The following is a 21,509-nucleotide window of genomic DNA, read 5'->3' as shown; positions in this document are numbered from 1 at the left end:
AAATTTTATTTATTTAATTTTTCAAATTTTAACTGAACTTTGTTGACTGTTCACTAGCTTTTTCCAGTCCTTTTATTATTTTATTGGAATTTAATTGTTTCCATGCAATTAAATATTATTTTTTAATTATGCCAAAGAAGTATAACTTCTTACGCGCACATAAGTACACGCACCCATTTTTTAAAACCAACTTAATACTATCTTTGGTCCCAAGCAAATTTATACGACTACGTATTAGTTCAATGGATGCAAAATAGTGTTTAAAGGTAAAAAATGCACAACTATTCTAGAAGGCATAATATAAAATTCGTTCTAGCCTATTCAGTACTGGATGCATTGAGTTAAAAACATAAATATTTTTGCTGCATGGAGTAATAGAAAATGATTTTGGAATATTGGACAACATATGGGATGTCATGTGCATTAAGTTCTTAAATTGTCCCAGAAGTTTATGGAAATGTGCAGAACGTTTCCAGAAGATATATGTACTCGAAATCTATCTACGCCTGTAGGCTTTGCCTAAGCGATTTTTTTCAAGATATTTTAATTGGGGACTTTTACGTAGTATGACTCTGCAGTTCTGATTAAATCTCAATAGCGTATGTGAGATGGAATGTACTTTAACCACACGGGTTAAGAGAGATGCAAAGAATAGTTGGAGTCAACTCTTTATTGTCAAATCCCAGTTGTGGAAATGTCATCTCGACTCTTGCTTGTTCTTCAAACAGAACGGAAGTTTTTATTCGCTGCTAGATGCTAGACATTGCGGTTTTCTGACTGCGAGGCATTGTTGAACGCAGACAAGCCATCCTGCATCCTTTCCTGCATGCCTTTTTTTATTTTTTTTCCCCTGCGCCCGTCTCTTCAACTATTGCCCCCCCCCCCCCCCCCTTGTTCCTCCCCTTCTCTGACTCCTCCCCCCCTTCCTTTCACCACCCACTTGCTGGTTCCAGCCTTGCCTCTTCAGTGTGCAGTCACTTCATAAAACTTTCACCCTGAAACGCTGAGCGATTTGTTTGAAATTTGTTAATTGTACTTTTGGCGAAGTTAAGGCGCTGACCATCTTTATTATTATACTTGTATTATACAGGAAAAAAAAAGCATTACTTTCACTTGTAAAAAACAACATTAAAACAAAAAATGCAATAATGATCAGTTTGACAATACTAAATTAGAAGAAAAGCGGTTGTTAGTGTTACTTAACTTAATATGTATGAATAAATAATATAAATATTTTCTAGACTCTAGGCTCTAAATATCGATCTGATTAAATGGACATTAATATGAAATCTAAATAAATAAATAAGAACAATAATGATTTATTAAAAACTTATTTAAACTGAAGATGATTGGAACTTTTACAAAACAATATAAACCACACACAATCACGCATGCACATCTTACCTGAAGTTGCATCTTGTGCGACATCTAGAGCTCAAGAATTCGCGCAAACGGCAGTATGTTAAGGTCCCTCTACAATTGCAATGTTATAAATTGTGTCCGACAGACACTGATCGCTGATCGGCCCACATGACTCTCTGCCACCATGGGTGGTGTGAGCAGTGGTCCGAATCTCCTTGGTCCGAATTCATTGGTAAACTTTAACTTCTTGTCCCAATCTATGTTCTTTGGTAGTATAGAAGAACACTAATGCTATCTTCTGTTTCAGTTTCTTATATCAAAAAAGGTGAAGAGTAGATAACGAGCAATGTGGTAGGAATAGGAAGCCAAGAAGCCCAAACGAAATATTGAGTATTGATGTCCGTTTGCGACCGTTGCTTTTCAAAGGCCGAACACAGGAATGTTTTTTTTTTAATGTCAGATTGATTAGAATTAATTTAGTAGCATTTACTTTCGCCTTACCGAATAACTAAGTATTATTGAAATCTTACAATTTTCACAAGTTAAATTAATTTGCCAAACTAAGCTGCATTCTCATTTACAATGCATGAAACCAATCGAAAAGCACCTGTTTTTCCGCTCAATTCCACTGCTGTCTAGTGACTTCTTTAGAAATCAGTAGATTTGAACATCTGACATCGCCATTGTAGACAGGGAAGTTTTCTGTGCGACAGTGTGACGTCATTCACATTCGGATAATGACACGGACCACCCACAGGTGCGGACTGTTGTAGACGGGCCCTTAATGAAATTGCACTTATACTTGTTATTGCACTGTACTCTTTTAAACTTCTTGTTTGAATCGTAAATTTTGTGAAAATATTTAAATGTTAGTTGATTGCACGGCTTAAACAAATTCCCTAATGGCCAATTGCACAATTAGAGTTCAAGCGTGATCTTAGACACACGCTAGTTTGATCATCGCATCGTTCGACCACATCTTCACCATTGTGCTGTGAGCGCTGAACGGAGATCATTGGGAACTTCGGTGTGAACCGACTCTCGGGGCGATTCGTGGCGATGATCTCGGATCGGCACTCACGAGCATATGACCGACATTTTCACGCTCTTTAAGCACTTTAATTTTATCACACGTAAATATTACATTATTTTTTTACGAAATTTCGGATCATTTATAATATGCTTATCAAACATACTACTTATTATCGTATTACATCTTTTAATGTGAAATACCTATAATTTAAATGTTTTAAATGCTTTTATTATATTATATTTCGTCATTATTAGTTTCCAAACTATAAAAAGAAGCATTTTTAAAATCAAAATCTATTATATTTCAGACTGCATTGTTTTGTATGAACTTTTAAATATTTGTATGTGTTTTCAGTATTTATAAACACTCAAAACTTAGACTGTATGTTCTGCTATCTTGTGGCAACCGCTCACCTTGTCCCAATCGAGTGTAGCGACTCATTTCGTTTAGCCCAACAATATAAATGCACGTAACATTTCTTCGACACTGCTGCTGCCTGTTGTCGCCGATTGGAAATGTATGAACTACATACATTTCACACGAACTAAGATCGTTTAGTCCCAGTATATGTTAGTGCAACGTTTAGAGGGATGATCTTTAGCTCATTATTGGGCTCAGAAAGGTGCAACAGGTCATAAGACAGGTGTGAGCTCCCGTCCTTATTGACGGGCCTCTGACCTGAAGTGAGTGGTGGAATGGAGCAGCGCCAGAATGAGCTGATAGGAGACTGGAAGCACGAGAAAGCTCATGAGTATTTTTTATGTTTTGAAGTCTGGGTAACCAATTAGTCCCGTGTTGGGAGCCAAGTGTCACCTAGTCCTCCAAAAAGACAACATAACGACTCGGTCTTACTCGACATTTTACTTATTTATTTTTTACGATCTTCCTTTGATTTAAGCACCATTCCTGTATATTTATCACGAAGGTTTTTTTCCTTCTAATTTGTTTAGTCGTAATTTTTGTGACAAAATATTTTTTTCTAAACGTTATTTGTGAGAGATGTATAAATATCACACAATTGATCGTAGCGATGAGTATTTGTGTGATGTTTTACACATTAAATTCTTTGTAAATATATGGTGACAAAATTCGTGATGAAACATAGCATGCAAGATAGCCATAATGGATTTTATACGAATATTTTTCATTTATTATCGCCCATGGGAACACGAAAATGTAATCTGTAATGTTATGCATGTTACACACTATGGCACGTGACATGCGTATAATTTGTTCAGACAAGGCATGCACTAAGATATTTCTAAACTACAGTCAGTTGCAATAGTATTCGTTCACTGAACATTGACAATGCAGATAACAGTGAATAAATGAAAGCTACAAGGTAGTAACTTTTAATACAAATTATCTGGTTTAATTGGTATTGTAGATTATGTTACTATTTAAAAATATCTCAATTAAATATTTCTGAAAACAAACAAAAATAGAAGTCCGTGCAGAAATGTACAATGCCAAAGTATTCGTTCAGCACTATAGCAAATCAGTTACAGTTACACTCAGCAATTCAGTACTTGGTGTAATTTTCTTAAAGTTATAACTGTTATTAGTCAACTTGGCATTTTTCTACAAATTTTTGTGTTATGCTAGGGCTATTTCTCTCTACTATTTAGCAAAACACTCTTTAAGATTCTCTTCACTTGTAATTCAATTTTTTCTCAGTATTTGTTTTATATTAGCTCATAAATAGAAACCAGGAAAATTCTGTTTATTTCGCGACCGACTAGAATCCAAATACGTCTACCTTTTTGCAACTTCAAGGATTGGGCTGGCTCTCCAGGATCTACGCCCGTATGCATATTTCTTGCAGTTATTCGTGGTTTTGAAGAGCTTTTTACGACCTCTGCGTCGAACGAACAAACTTTGTTTATGTGGTGTGCGCAGTGTTGAGATTACACACCAGTCGTGAACGAGGCAGTAAAGCAGCTTTTTCTCCTCCCCCCTCTCCACACCAACTGTATTGTAACCTTGATAGGAGAGATGATAAACGTAACAGTTCCTGGTAATTCTTTTAAGAATTTCAGTGCAAATTGGCACGCAAGATGGGTACAATAAACGGCGATACTGTAAAGAGCGCTTTAGTTTAGAATTGTTATGGTAGCCAGTGTGTTCATTGTTCTCCACTTAAGTAATTAACGTTTTAAATTAATTTTTGCCCGCCAAGTTTTGACATTGGAAGGAACTTATCTGGCGAAATGTCCCGGCATCGAATCCTACATAACCAATAGGGATTGATTCTTCTTAGTAGGAATACTTTTCTTTTCCATTTCACCTCCAGGCTGTATCACGCCGTTGGTCTGAAGCGCAGTCGGTCGTGGTACATGGCAGCGCATGTACCAGCGTGGGTCGGCAATCTGCAGGCTGGAGTGTATACTTGGCCGTGTCCTTACACGTACTTGTCCCGGAAGCGACATCACAAAGGCTGACCGAACTGTAAGTGAAGTATAAGAGTAAACGAATTTGAGTACTTCTAGCGTTCTTAGAGTTAAAGAAACATCACCATTTTGTATAAAAAAAAAGTTAAAAAATGTTTTCTATGTTATTTTTGATACATCATTTAAGTAATTTAAGACTTGCAAAATTGTGTTCACTTTATATATGACTGGAATGAATAAATTTAATAAAAAATATTTTAACACGTTAATAAGAAAATTTAGAAAATAGGTACTTGCACATGCAAACCGATAGTAACTACAAACAAAGGTAGAATCATAAATTAAAGTAAATTCGTGAGACAGTAATAAGTCTAAAAATTACTAAATTAAATTATAGATTTTCCAGTGACATTTATTTGTTGTAAAAAATTTAAGCAAACAACTTGCTTGGCTGGCTCATATCATTTGAAGAAGCCAACTATCGGATACGTCCGGACTCGTCAAGTACACAGCAAGGTCGCAAATGCACAACTGCATATGTACTTGAATTCGAACGCGTCCGTAGTCACAAACATTATACATTGGCGGGTTGGCTTGACCCGCCATTTGGGTCGTTACATTTTCATGTCGTTATTCCTGTCGTTCATGTAAGCATTGGCAATTTTGTCTCCAAATATATATATATATATATATATATATATATATATATATATATATAAATAAGTTATGTTACGCGCCATCATATATTTTTAAAAGTCAGCCCAATATTCGTGACTAAAAGTTTTTGTTTGACTTATTGGGAGTGTATAATCATTTTTCAATTTTTTTCACAAATAATATAACATGGCGGGAGAAGCCAAGTGATAAGTTTCTAAAATATAACCTACTAGCGATCTATGTTAGATATTTCGAAAATTAGTTTTGAACGTTGTTCCAAGCTGTAAATATTTCTTAAAGTTAAGAATTTTATTGTAGTTATTTTATGTGCGTGTGCTTGTGTGTGCGCGGGCGCGTGTGTTAGTAGTGTAGCAATTAAACGTTTTAGTTTTGTGTACATTATTAAAATTGAAATTAGAATTATAATTATGTATGTAATGGTGTGAAATTTGAGTTCGTTAAAAAAACACAATGATCTCGTACCCACTCCTATGGAACTGACTCGTGACATTTGCTTTCAAAAGTGAATAATAGAACCGAAGTGACGCAGGTATATCGGCAGTGCTTTGTGATGATGCAAGTTAAGCGGTGTCGTTTTTTACAGTTATTTTTATTCAGTATTTATGGTTCCGTGGTCGATTATCCCTACATACGTCAGATCTGTCTTCATCAGTGGGAGGCTTGACTAATTTAAATGTGGCAACACTGCGTTAGGGGTATTATGTCATTTGTTTGTAACTTTTTATTCACGAACATAATTCCGGATATTATATGGAATAGAATCAGTGTCTACTATACTTTAAAGAAGTTATTACTCATATTCTCACGGGAAATCTGTCGTCTTTGTGGTGAATTGAACATCTGTTTACTCTTAACGTTGGGTTCGCCTGTGCGTCTTGTGTTTTCCAGGTTATCTGTATAGTATCATCGTTGGGTTCGTCTTTTTGTCGCTGTGTTGTCCCATGTCGGTTTTAATGTTCTTGTTGCAACTGTCTCGTGGTTTTCAGCTCACTGTATTCGTCTGTGCTGTGAGAATTTTTCTTTTTCTTTCCACGGGATTCTGCGTGTTTACATATTCATTTTTTTTTTGGTCTGTAACTGAGGTTTATCTGTGACATACCTACAGTGTAACCAGCAATGGCGTATGTCCCAAAAAAAAATTTAAGTGATCACCTAAAAGCCTGATTCAGAAAATAACTATTGCATTTTACTATTGGCTTGGTAAGCAGTAGGTGCTATGAGACACACTTTTGCATTCTTTGTAATTATTTTTGTCAACATAGATTTGACGACTATATTTTCTTCATATATTAAATTGTATATGTTTATAATCAGAGAAACACGGGAAAAACAGTGCAAACATTCAGAACATGCAGAAGAAGGCATGTCAACAGCGCTGAAAGAACTGTGCTTCCTGCAAGGCACAAATGCTTCATGATGCACGTGTTTCACATGTATTTTCCAGGGAAGCTAGAGGACAAGGCTCGATTCATTTGCGGTAGTAGAGACTACTGTTTTTTTCGCGACTATGAATTATATAAAAATACTGCGCAACGATTCAGACAATATCTTGAAAGTCTTTAAAATAGGCAGATTTCACGTGACTTACAATTTATTTACAAGTAAATAAGTTATAGCAGGAACTTCGAACTCAGATTTATACACACTTATGGCATCTAATAGACAGTGAAGCAAGTTTGAAGACAATATCTGTGATTATTTATATATATATATATATATATATATTTGTGTTAGCGAGTTAAAGTAGTGTGCGAATCGCATTTCCGAAACCGCCCGGGCCCGTAGGCCCGTCTCGATAAGCGACGTTGTCAGATTTTACAACTGTTAGAGGTGGCCGTGGTCAGAGGCCCGTAGGTCTTGGACGGGATTAGATGGATAACAGAAATTTCCAGATTGCTTTGGCCCAAAACTAAAATTGGTTTGATTCGCGAATTTGAACTTTCTCAAAATATTTCTGGCATTCCTGGATGAGCTAAGGTGATATATTACCTAGCTCAATGAGGGTTGAGGTTCGCATCTCAGGTAACTCGTAACGTATGCGCCATATTATTTTGATATGTTTAAAATTGTTAATCATGCGAGCTGTCTTAAGCCTATTTGAAAATAAATACGTCAGATTTCTTTTTTATCTTTCGCTTCCCAGAACGGTGCTGCCTTAATTCTGTATTTAATTGTTACGTTAGCATTAACAATGGCATCGCATTGTTCTACCCAGCCTAGATATGACATTTATACTGTATACACTAAATTTTTAAAGATTTTTTTAAGTAGCCATACTTATATTAGTTTTAATATTATAGTTTTACATGAGGTGTTTTATACATTATTTTACTCGGTAATAGTGTTCTGTACTATAGTGTAATATTTTTAAGTGTTAAATGTTATTATTTTCACGCGTTGTTAAAACACGACAAACTGCGTGAACCGTATAAAGAATAGTGGGAAGTGACGCAAACCTGGGACTGCGACAGATGAGAGGTCTGCGATCGATTGGTCGTGATGGATTGCTGCGTGGCGTTCCCCCCCGAGTCCGTCGCAGCGGGCCTGCGCGGCAGCCGGAACTACCAACATTACAATTTCGTCCACGCAAGTCAGCTGATGACATTCTTTGGCATTCAAGTGAAAGCCGTTTTCAGTCTTCAACTACAATAACGGGTAACGTAAAAAAAAAAAACTATTATAATACAATCTCTTATCAAAGTAATTTGTTCGTAACTAGCAAAAAGTGTTCTATACCGTAATCGTTTAAACGAACTGATTATTTCAGTGAATTATTTTAGAATGTTTTTTCTGTGTTGAAGCAAGTTTCGCTGCGTCATTTGTTGAGTTAATATCCTATTTTTTTTGCTTGTATTATGTAATTTTAAATAAATTCACACGTTCATAAAATGTTTCATATTAAACAAGTCATTATTTGATGTGTTTGTTATGAACTTAAGACTTTGGCCTGTCTTAGTTAGCATTTACTGAAAGCATGTAATCATGTGGTATACAGTTATGGATTAACCGTTTACAAATAGCCTTCGTATTAGAGTTCTTTATTTTTAGTATGTCATACATTAAATCAATACAACATAGGTTTCCGCAAAACCCTATAAAACTCAGGTTTATTTTTTAGAACCTTATTTTTATTTATTTAATGAATGGTCTAGTAAAATAAATACTTTCAAGACGAAGGCCACACCCAAACGGTTAATCCAAAACTGTATACCACATTATTTCATGCGTTCAGTACAGGTGAGGACTGAAAAAAAAAATCTTCAAGTTCATAAAAACCATTAACAAAGGACTTATTTAATAGAAAACCCTTTAATGATAATTAGTTATGTGTAATCTATAAAGTTTATTTAAAATCACGAACATTAACACTACAGTTTAGAAGCAAAAGTAGTTAAGGATACTACACCATTAAATTGATATACCTACCGGACAACGTTTCATAACTAATTTCTCACTGGATCCCAGTTCCAGGAATGGAGTTAACGATTCAGTTGTGGAGCGAGGCGGGCTGAGGCAGTGTGAGCGGCAAAAGGCCAGGTTTATTGCTATGGACAAACGCTATTTTAATCCGATATGAAGCTCCGGAGGGAGATGCAGCTGTCTCCCTCTTTCTCCCTTTATCCCTCCCGTGTTTCTGCCCCTCCTCCCTCTTTATAGCTCTGCCTTCCTCCCCTTCACCCCATTTTCCTCTACAGGACGTATCTCTCTCCCCTTCTCTCTGCCTCTCTCTCTTCCACCGCCTCCCTTTATCGCTCCTCCGCCAAGCCTGACTTTGCGCAATATTGAATTTCTCGGAGCGCGCCCAGCGCCACACTAACACTCGCGCGTTAGTGTTATTAAAACACTGCGGGGATATGCTTTGCGCTGCCGTTCGGCTCTTCAAGCCACCATCACATCATCCCGTTAACCTGCGCTCTGCCGAATTGCGTCAACAACTGCAGGCGCCAATAAAGAAGTTACCCTACTTCAATCAATTAATATAAGATACTTTTGTTTGTTAATTTTCTTGTGGAACGGAAATAAATGTGCGAATACGTAAAATATTCCAACATATATATGTATGTAAGCGCACAGTAGCGTTTCCTAGGATTGCTCCTTAATAGTTTCCAAAATTGTAGTTGGTATCTCGCGTCTTTCTCTCAGTTTGCAGTGCAGAGTAAATGGCGCGCGCTGCCTGGTGAATTATACATCTGTATTTATAGATATATTTATCTACACTAATAATAAGACTGTTGGAGGTAAAACATCTGTACATTTTACGAAATAATGAAAGGAAAAAACTATTGGAAATGGCTATTTACAATATTTACAAATAAAAATATCGTTTTCAAAATATTTTTCTGTTTGTCTGTTTGTTCCAGCATTAATTCAAAACTACTTGACGGATTTTGATGAAACTTTTCTTATTAGTAAAGTCTTTTGCTAAAATAAAAACTAGGATTTATATAATAACAGAATTCCAACCCTTTGGGGGTGTAAAAGGGGTAGATATGTTTTTAAGATAATTAATCAAATCTCCGAAAACAAACAAGCATAAGAAAATATATTTAGTAGGTATCAATAATAAACTTACCAAAAATACTAATTAAAATGTTACTATTTAGCTAAATTCAACACCTAAGGGATGTAAAAGGGTTTAATGTGGGTTTAAAAAGAATAACGAATACTTCCAAATCTATAAGAACCAGAGGTTAGAAACTAAGGAAAAAAACAACAAGCATGTAGAGTTAAGTATTGTATTTTCCTCCAATTTAGCAATATTCACCCTTTAAGGGGTCAAAAAGGGGTAAGTTAGATTTATTTTTAAAATCCGCATCTCCGAAACTAACAAAGTTAGTCATAAAATATTTGGTTAGAATAATACAAATAATAAACCACATCATCTTTTTTTTTACCTCTTTGCGAAATTCCACTCTTAGTTTTGTAAAAGAAGTAATTTGGTTTTAAGAGATAAAAAAAATACATACTTTATAATATAATAGATCTAAAAGTAAGAAACTAAGTATGAACATAAAGCATATTGAGTTGTAGTTTTTTTTTATTTTTTTTTAATCACACACTTAAGGGAATAAGTATGGTTAATCATAAAAAAATCATATATGCAAAGAAACTCCAGTTTGAGTTACGAAACTGTGCACGAATAACATACATGAACTACCGTACATGTTTTTAGATTTTCTTGAGATTGGTTTGAAAAGAGGTTGAAAATGGTATAAGATTTTTTTATATTTTTATTTTTAAGTAAAAATCATATCTTTTTCGATTATCAAGAGAGGGTAAGAAACTGAGCATGAATAACTTAAGCAATTAGTTGTGTAGTGTGCTTTTATAACTTTTCGAAATTCAATTAAAGGTAGTGAGTGAATCAGGGATAAGTTTATTTTTACAGTAATAAATCATATCTCCAAGCACATTGAGCGGGAGTTATGAAACTGAGCAAGAATAACGTACATTATATGATTTCATACCATGGTTTTATTATAAAAGGTTTATCTCTGAAGATATATAAGCAGAATGTAAGTTATTCGATAATATTTAAATCCATCAACTCTTTTATATTACTTGCTGATTTTCTACTTCTAAAGGGGTGAAGAGGTTGTAAATGCTAAAGGGGTGAATATTTTGTAAATGTGGTTTTAACATAAAAAATAATATCTGCTGAGCCAATAGACCTAAATTTAAGATGTACCTATGCAATTACAAATAAGCATATCTTAAGCTACCTTCTCTTATTAAACATTTTCCGAAATTTCACTCCTTAAGTTGTAACCGGGGTGAATATAAAATAAAAGTAATCTACTAAATCTCAATTAGTAAGATATATTTAAATTTAATATTAATAATTTTATTATCAATATTTGTAATTTCACACATGCTGTAAAAAATTGGATGAGTTTTTTTTAAACGGATATTGCCATATTTACAAAATCTGTAGCTCTGAATTTTCACATAGGGAAAAGAGGAGAGGGGAAACATTTTTTTTTTTTTTTTTTTTTGGAAATTTTGTTTAAGTAACACTAAGCATAACTACTAATCAACTGAAACGTAAGATAATAAATTCGATACATGTAAGCTACATTTCAAATAAAGAGGAGATTGTTTAAAAAATCTTAAAATAGTGTAGGTATATGTAATAAAGTGAAATAATGTAATTATTCTGAGCATAGCTACAACTAAAAGGTGTAAGTGTAAACGATGGCATAATCTTAATTATAACATAAAGGCACATGTTCCAAATTATTTTTAAATTGACACACACAGACACACACACACACACACGCACGCGTGAATACAATAAACCGGTAGGTATAAAAACAGAATTACCCATTACCACTTTAGACAATATTCTCAAACGTTTTTTAAAAATTAAATCTTACATATGCCTGAAAAGTTATTGTATCTCACAGTTGTAAAATACCAACTATACCCTGAAATTTCGCGAGCGAAGCTGCGGACTATTAACTAGAACTAATATAAAATAACCTAAAATATTTTAGGAATGTTTACTACCATGGGTTTCGTAACTATTAATACGTTAAGTTTTTTTTAAATGTATGTAAAATAAGTGCATTTTAGTTATCGGTTGCCATAAGTTTTATTTGTTGTAATATATGTAGTGAGACAAATATGACCAATTCACATGTAGAAATATAAATTTAGCTGAAATAACTATTGGAACTGTGGTAATGTTGGGAATCAAAGTTGTGTGAGCGCACAGGCTTTAAATAGTTATTTTGTCACAGCTAACCCGTATTTATAGTAATTATGTGGATTTTCTCTTACCATAGACCAGTACGTAGTTGGAATCACAAAGTTTAAATTGAACAATAAAGCATGTTTTCTCATCAAGAAACAAACGACAAAACGCACAAGTGTAGTGGTTTGGTAAGGTATAAATCGAGAATGTATTGGTTTGGTAAGTTATGCATCGAGAAAGAATTGGTTTACACTAGGATAAGATACGAGTTCAAGTTAAGAGAAGTTAGGACACCTTTTTCAGTTTTTAAAAGGAATATAAGATGAAAAGAATGTTAATGCGTGTACATATTGAAATTTGACTTATAGTGATGGCAAGTTTAATGTACATTAACAACATGATTACGTCATGTAAGGGCTGCTAATTGTGCAAAATGGCACATTTAAAATGTGGGTATAACTCTCACAACATAAGTAGGAATAAATCTATTTTATTTATCAAGTTTTACCTCCACATAAATAGTTAAAATGTATGGTATTATGTCGTTTTGCAGAGCTACTGCAGACAGTGAAAATCTGGAAAACAGGGGAAACTCAGGGAATCGAAAATATGTCTTAGAAACTGGGATACATCACAGGAAATATGATAAAATCTTAGCTATAAAACAGTAGCAGTAATTTTTCATGCTGTATTGTATATTATCTTACATTAGGTATGTATTAAAACATAAATTGGTGTGCTGTTAATAAACCGTATTTGATCCAACTAACACGAATTAACATGAGTGATACAAACCTCTGTATATTAATTTGAAACACACTCTCAAATATATAAAGTCTTCTTGATCGAACAAATTCAAATATTGTGTCGTTTAAAAAAGGAAGTCAAAAATACAAGTAGGCTACTTGTAGCTAAATTCTTTTTTTTTACCATGCTACCAGTTTTGATTAGGTATTTTTATTAGAATTGTAACTGTGAAAACTGTTTATTATGCAGGAAAACATTTTACAGTCAATTCTGCATGTGATGTATGTTTCTTGAAACATGTTTTCATAGCAATTTGTGTTGTATATATGTTATCTTGCCACATATGACAAGACAGGGGGAAATGTTAAGTGGGGCAGGGAAAATTCAGGGAAATTGACTGAATTAAGTAAGAGTGTGGGGACTGGACATAGACTTCAGAAATATAGTTACGAGTATACTGGAGGCAGGGCCGCGAGGCAGGCCAGTGGGCGTCCTAGCGGTCAGCCGGCCCGTTGGCCCCCGGATGGGTCGCGGCCCCATTGACACGGCGCATTTCTTTTTCGGATTAGTGGGGTCCTCGCTACCCCTTCTCATCCTGCTTTCTCCTTTCCTGGTGCTTTGTCGTCGACCCTTTCAATCTCTCTGGAGACTTCTGCGGGCTCCGAGAGGCCGCCGCTTGAAGTGGCGTAACTAGAACACCGTTATTCTGGGAGCTTCGAGCGTCAAGTCGACCGTGATGACGCGACACGTCCCAGGGGTGCGGGACCATTCCAGGGGGCTGAGGAGTTTATAACTGGTGACGCCAGCCTTCGGGGCAGAGGGGAGCAGTGTGCTGGGACAGAGGTGCGAGCGGTAGGGAGAGCCACTGTCAAGCGAGCTCCAATAGCGAGAGTAAATTGTGGACTGAATGAAATGGTGGTTAATTTGGGGAAAAATATTTTCAGCATCGTAATATAATTAGTAGTGTAAATAGTAGTTAACAAATAAAACTAATTAATTGGGCTAACGTTTCCAAACCTGTTTTCCCACTTTTAACAAATATTTAAGCATGTATTTGAATGTCACCAAGCGTCACGCAACTGTAATAAATTCGTTGCATGTAAGTAATTAGCTAATGATCGCAGTTTTTATCGCGCAATTTTAGGGTATAATTGAATTTGCACCATTTTAAGAAAAATATTTAACTGTTGAAACATTTTTACGATAAATTACACAATAAATTTGCAGGTGTATAAAATATTTAATTCATAACTAAACCGTTTTAAGAATGATATTTAATAAATGGTTTGCGTAAACCTTTAAATTTTAAGATAAAATATCTGCTTTATATATAATTCCTGTTGTTTTAACATCAGATGTTATAACAAAATATTTATAATAAATGATATTTATATTGAATTTAAAATTATCTTGCCAATACAGATTTAGTAGATTTCATAACAATTTTTTATAATAATTTCCACCCTTTTTATTATAATTTAAGAATTTTCGGAGAACGTTGAATAAAAGAACACAGTTTAAGGTATGTTGATTAATAATTATTGCCAATATCTTAATTTAGTTTGATATTATCAGAAGATATTATTTATTAATTTCAAAACCATATTTTCAATCTTTAACTCCTTTAGAGGGAAAATTTCAGCAAGTATTCAATAAGAGTTATATTTTGCATGTTTATAAATTATACAGCATAATTTACATCCCGTTTTATTAGCTTCAGAGATATTACTTTTATAATAAAACTAAACTGACCGCCTTTTCACACATTTTGCGGTCGAATATATACAAATTGTAAAGGTAAAAAGAACATGTTAGAAATAATATAATGAATGTTATATTAGCTGTTTCTTACTTCCAGCTTTGCTTGCTAGGATATGTGATTTATTACTATTTAAACTAATGTACCTCCGTTTCAATGTCTTTAGGCTTTAATTTATAAAAAAAATATTATTTAAAACTACGAAATTTATTATTTAAGTTTTTAATGCTCTTGTTTCTTTCATACAGCTTTATTTGCTATGGTGATATGATTTATTTATGATAAAACAAAACTTATTCTTTCGAATTCCCAGAAAAATGAAAAACAAAATATCGTAATACTAAGTTATGATTGTTGTTCATTATTAATTCACTACTCTTAGATCTAGTAGATTCGGAAGTATGTATTAAAACCAAACTTACTTCTTTTACACCCCTTTGGACCGGAATTTCGCAAAGTGGTATTATAATAATAATGATTTTTTGTTATTATTCGTACCAAACAATTTTCTTCTTACTTAATTCTTTTCGGAGATAACATTTTTTTGTACATAAAAAAAACTAACCCCTTCTTCACCCCCTTAAAAGACGAATTTCGATAAATGGAAACAAATACAGTACATAAATCTACATGCAAGTTTTGTTCGTTCTTAGTTTATAACCCCCTAGTTCTAACATAATCGGAAGTGAAATTGTGGTTGGTAGTTTTCGTATGTTTATTATTGGCACCCAATGTCTTTTTTTTTTTTAAATATTTGATTAGGTTCGGATATATTTAACTCAAAAACAAGTTTACCCCTTTTTCATGCCTTCGGAGTTGAATTTATTTCGCAAATCGGTAAAAGTGTGGTTGGTATTATTTGTATGTTTATTATTGGTACCAAATTTTATTCATTATGCTTGATTAGATTTGGAGATATAATTAAATATCTGAAAACCATATTAACTCATTTTCACCCCGTTAAGAATGAAAAATTGTAATTATATATAGCCTAGTTTTAAAGTTAGTCAAAGACATTTCTAATTTAAAAAAATTTCATCAAAATCTGTAAGTATTTTTCAGTTGTTGCTGGAATAAACAGACGAAAATTTTAAAAACTATATTGTTTGGCTCTAAATATTGAAATGTAGTCAGAATTTTTTTATAGGCATCCCTATGAGAATATAAAAGAGGGTTGGAAATTTTGGGAATTTTGTTTAAGTAATACTAAGAATAAGTAAGAATAAACTAATACGTTCGAAAATAAATCTGACAGCTGTAATCTACGTTTGAAATAAAGATGGTATAGGCTAGTTTCAAAGATCTTAAAATAATGTAGGTATCTGTAATAATGCGTAATTATTTAATTAATTGAAGCATAGCTATAACCAAAATAGATTAAAGCGTTTATTTTAAACGTAGGCATTCTTAATAAAAATGAAATAGGTGAGTGTTTCACTTTTAAAAAAATTGTGTTCTCTTGAAATGAAATGAGGTTGGATTTATCAAGGTAAAATATATCCTCGAACATACTAAAACTGGAACTAAAATCAGATTCGTAAGCTATACAAAAATTTAAAAAGACTTACGCCCTACCACTTTAGAAAATATAATTCTTAGATGGTTTGATTATGACTGAAGTTTTTTTACACCAGACAATTTATTGTGTATATTGTATAGTAAACTTCTGGAATTAAATATATATATATATTTTACAATGGTAAAATATCAGCAATACCCTAAGCTAGCGCGACCGAGCGAAGTGTTAGCTAGTGTTAAATAAAACAATTTATAAAGTTTTTTGTAAAACTTGCAAACTTTTGGCGCATACCATTTCCTTGATTGTGCAAACCAATCTAAGTTAGTCTAAACGTACTTTCGCCAGTGTTATACAAGGTGCACAATTATTTAGGGAAATAATTAATTCAGTAATATAGGAAATATCACCTACCATCATGAGAAGCAAATTTTGATTAGTTTTTAAAATTGTTTTCTTAAAATTTCCTTAGTCCAACACTATTATTGTAATATTAGGTGTATTTAGTTGGCTACTGTGTTAAATATTAGTTTGCCAAAAACAAGCAGCAAGAAAAAAGTAACTCTTTACGTTTAGTTCAGATAAATGGCTTGTATTTTTAATAAAAAGGGTTATTTACAGAGCTGATGCCATTACGAGTTGTCGGCTGTGCGCGCGAGATGAAATACGATTGCTGTTTGCGGAGGAAGAAGGAAGACTGAGAAAGGAAAGAAACTTAGGAAACGTATAACTTTGCGGAGTAAATGTTACTGGATGGATGTGAAGTGGGTTAGAGCTACAAAAGTGGATGGCGTGAGAAAGGGAGAAGAAAAATGGAGGGGGGGGGGGGATAGAGAGAGACAAGAGGATAACGGGGCAAGTTTGCAGAAACTCTGCGCAGTCACAGTGAAATAACAATTTTGTGGATGGGGAAGTAGGAATGTGGGGACGTTGTCATGGCAACTAGCTGCGCCGTCTCTTTCTCTCTCTCTCCTTTTCCACCAGTTTCCTCCCTCTTCTGTACCATTCCATCGTTTCCATTCAGCCCCTTTGTGTAACAGCGCCTGCCGAAAAGGGAACTTACCTTTTCACATAATGACTGGAGATATTAAGATACCGGAGGCTGGTAGATGGCATGAGACACGCGAAAATAACCTTTAACCTCTCTCTTCGCACCGCCTCCTGGAGCTATCAAGTAATAGGTAGCATGACGCGGAAATTTCAGTGGGGTGCATTTAAGACTGCTTATTTGAAATGCTAAGTGGAAGGAGTCTACTACTTCGACGTTTGTAGCTAGATAAAGACAGTTGAATTGAATTAGATTGTACTGTTGACTAGTCCTAAACATTAAAAAAAAGTTTATATCATCGAACACTGCAACATGATTAATAGGCACCATACGTGTAATTTGTGTCATGGAAATATTTTTTAAATCAGCTCATTTCAGAAAAAAATGGATTGATAATGTTTGAATGTACAAGGCCAAAAATAGTTTTAATACGACATTTTTCCCCCATCATCTGTGACGAAACACTCATGTACTTTCAAATTATAAATAGGAGCGCAGACAGGATGAATGTAAAATAACGAAGTTTTTGATTCCAGGTTGGAAAAAAACGTTAGTTATTAATACGTTTTGTGTTAAGAGGCAGTGTCTCATGTTGGCAGCTGTGCTATACCGTGTGGTATTGAGCGATCATGTGGCGGATGTTGCAGTGGACCGTTTCCGGACTGACCGTTGATTTGCATTTTGGAAAAAATTGGCATCATCGGGATCATTAAGTTGTTATTAATGAGAATTATTTTTTTAAATAAGAAACTTTACCGCGCTATGTTCATTTCAATGCCATGTGCGTGTATGACTGAGTATCGGAAGAAGAGTTACGATATCGAGTACACGCCTTTATTTTATCCTCGGTTCGCAGGGAGCGTATGTACGAGCGAGCCTACCTATGCATGCTATGACGCGGCCTCTTAATATGTTTTGTATTAGATCACATTCATAGCTCTCACGTACAGAAACATGTTCAAATTAAAATAAAATAAAAAAAAACTTAATGTTGCAGTTGAAACAGTTGCAAAACAGACGATGTTCTGCAGCTGTTTTATTTTTAATATTTTTTGACGTGATAACGTCTTCTAAATCGATGAACGCCGGCTGCACGCACGAAAAATTTTCACGTTCCGCCTGAGCCGTGCGTGCAAGAACCGGCCAACCATCGTGCGAGAAAATCTTAAATAATATCAAACAGGTTGAGGCGGGCTTTCTAACTAAATTGTTCGTGATTGTATTTAAACAAATTATTTAAATTTTTGCAAAACCTGTACTACATAATATTTGAAAATTAAAAAAAGTATGCAATTTTTCATCAATGTTTTCTTATGACGTTATCACGTAAAATTATCGTCCGTAAACCGACTTTACAGACAACCCCCCCCCCCCCCCTTTTTTTTTCCCCCTTAGCTTCTCATCGACAGCAATATTGCAGTTGGAGCCTTGTGAAGTGATCGGCCACGGACTGTAGTGAGGAACCAGGGTGAGCGTGGGGAATCTACGTCGGGCCGGGTGGACCTGCACGGTGCGCGTGTGGTAGGGCCGGGCTCGCGGACTATGGTTTAATTTTTTTGACGTGACAACGTCTAATAAATCGATGAACGCCGGCTGCACGCACGAAAAAGGATGACTCGTTGTCCCGTTACGAACATTGTCCCGTTACGAACATTGTCCCGTTACGCATATTGTCCCGTTACACACATTGTCCCGTTACACACATTGTCCCGTTGCACACATTGCCCCGTTGCACACATTGCCCCGTTGCACACATTGCCCCGTTGCACACATTGCCCCGTTGCACACATTGCCCCGTTGCACACATTGCCCCGTTGCACACATTGCCCCGTTGCACACATTGCCCCGTTGCACATATTGTCCCGTTACATACATTGTCCCGTTACACGTATTGTCCCGTTACGCACATTGTTCCGTTACGTACCTTGTCCCGTTACACACTTTGTCCCGTTGCGCTCATTGTACGCTTGCGCCGCATCTATCTCTCTTCCACTCGATTGGAACAAGCATCGATTCGACTTTTTCGAGGCGCATGTAACTCGGAGGCGCGCGCTGTTGCAGGACGAGGTGCTGGCCATCTCGGAGAAGGTGGTGCTGCGCGTGGAAGACCTGCTGAGCCGCCTGGTGGAGCGCGCCGGCTGGGGCCGCGGGCTGCAGGCCGTGTGCGAGCGGGACTGCCCCGCGGCCGAGGGCCCCGCCGCCGGCCCGGCGCCGGACAGCGCGCTGCGCTTCCAGGACGTGCTCGACGAGAAGGCGCAGGGTCCGTACCGGCAGTTTCATCCCTTTCCACTCTCCTGAAAAAATACATTTTCAAAACGAAATACGGAAACACAAAAATACTCATCCGTCCTCGGCGTATTCTTACGTTGTTCTTCGTAAAACACATATACCACGGGGATGGATGTATTGTGCGGTTTTCAAACAGCGTGGTTTCTTCTGAAGCTCTGCACAGGTAAGCGAGGCCCGTAAGTGGAGTTGTGCACAGTTGCAGGGCCCCCACATGGCCGGTGCTGCCGTTGCTATGGCAACGGGGCCCATGGGTCTAGGGGGCCTGCGAAGGAAAGAAAAAAAAACTTGAAACAAAAAAGTAGACAATTTTAAATAAATCATAGAAAACAATTAAACAGTAAGGCCTAAATTTAGTTACCGATGAAATATTACACCAGAGTAATATTATTCGGAATATGCTGTGCGTACAGAACGTGTCTGAATCTACAACTGTGAGTAACAAAACCACCACCAATTGACGTGACACCATGTTGACAGTGCACAACACTTACACTCATTTATTTGCCATTATTCAAAATAAATTTACGTTGACAATCGAAACACTGACTTAAAACTAGTTTTAATCTGTTTTAAAAATAATTGTGAAAAGGTTTAAAAAAAATAAATAAAAAAAACGTACATAAAGGAAATTTTTTTTTATCTCTGTTACAAAAAAAGGGGGGGGGGGGGCCATCATGACTTCTAGCAACGAGACCCACAGAATGATGGGGGAGGGGGAGGGGGGGCTGCACAGTTGCCACCAGGAATGACTGTCAGCAGTCGATTACAAAAGGTGTTCGCATTAGCTGTTACGCAGTATACATTACACCTTGATCTGAAATCAACCAGGGCTGCGTGATTGGTCAATCTTCGTACTCCATTTTCATGATTTCCATCACCGCTATCTTCATCTATCTTAATCAAAATAGATGATAATTATTGGCATTCATCCTTCACCAATCTTTATCCACCAACAGTAATCTCTAGCATGGATTAAAATATTTCCCACGATATATCTAATCTACCTTCCCCATGTAGGAATCTCATTTTAAGTAGAGAAAAACATGTTCGAGGTTAATGTACTTGGGAACAGATGTGTGTACCTACTCGGAAGTCAGCCGTTATAAAAAAAAACATGTAGTTTAATATTTTCATATTAACAATTTAACCAGCCAGTATTCCAGGGTTCCATGATACTAGCAAGCTTGACATGCTTTTGGGAGCTTTTAGTCAGGATTGTTATTATTACAGTGACATAAGCTATCTGCACCAGGACATTTTTGTAAATAGTTTAATAGGTTACTGTTCAAATAAATTACTTTTTAGTAAAAACAGTAATTATAGACCGCGAAAATTAAAATATTTGAAGCATGTATTACTAGACATTGGGTGTGCTAGCAATGGGGAGATTCGTGATTAGGGACTACTGTATACAGTACCTGCTAGTTGTTTATTGTTACGTCGTCGCGTTTATTTTTAATCAAAAAAAACTGTGGATAAAGTTCAATGTTATTAACTTTACCAGAAAATCACAAAAATTATAAACGTACCTAATAAATTAAGGAATGAGGCAACATAAATAGTAGCCTTATTAAATACTTAAATATATTTCCTTGGCTTTTTATAAATTAATAATCGCATAAACGCGAATACCTTCGCGAGAATTACGCAAGTTATACAAAATAAAATTGCAAAAGAAATTTACATAAAAATGAGTATACAAATGTTCAACAAACATTTAAATAAAGATTATATATATTAATTAGTTAGGTGCACCTTGTATTTAACTTGCTTAGCTTTAAAAACAGTTACTATAAGAATTGCACTTAAAAACAGTTTCATTAAAATTGCATTTCAAAAAATGTTAACTCTTTACATTCAACCTGATTAATAATAGGCCAGGGTTCATATTTCATTTAACTTTTAAAAAATTATTACGTGTATGTTTTTTTATTCTGCAAAATTATAACTCTTCAAAAATTACTCAATGGGTTCGACAACTTCAATTTTA

The 21,509-nt window shown here is 35.3% G+C and overlaps 1 protein-coding gene across 1 annotated transcript in view; it reads left to right on the top strand.

The window, feature by feature from the left end:
* The window catches only part of LOC134530953 (AT-rich interactive domain-containing protein 5B-like), a 289,959-nt gene that overhangs the window by 241,845 nt on the left and 26,605 nt on the right, over nt 1-21,509 (top strand). The window contains exon 3 of the mRNA XM_063366304.1: nt 19,292-19,490. Within this exon, the coding sequence (XP_063222374.1) occupies nt 19,292-19,490 (199 nt within the window). The remainder of the gene's footprint in view (nt 1-19,291; nt 19,491-21,509) is intronic.

The sequence above is a fragment of the Bacillus rossius genome, chromosome 3, assembly GCF_032445375.1.
Source record: "Bacillus rossius redtenbacheri isolate Brsri chromosome 3, Brsri_v3, whole genome shotgun sequence".
Taxonomy (NCBI): Eukaryota; Metazoa; Arthropoda; class Insecta; order Phasmatodea; family Bacillidae; genus Bacillus; species Bacillus rossius.
Note: the sequence above shows the minus strand (reverse complement) of the source record. Positions and strands in the feature narration are given on the sequence as shown.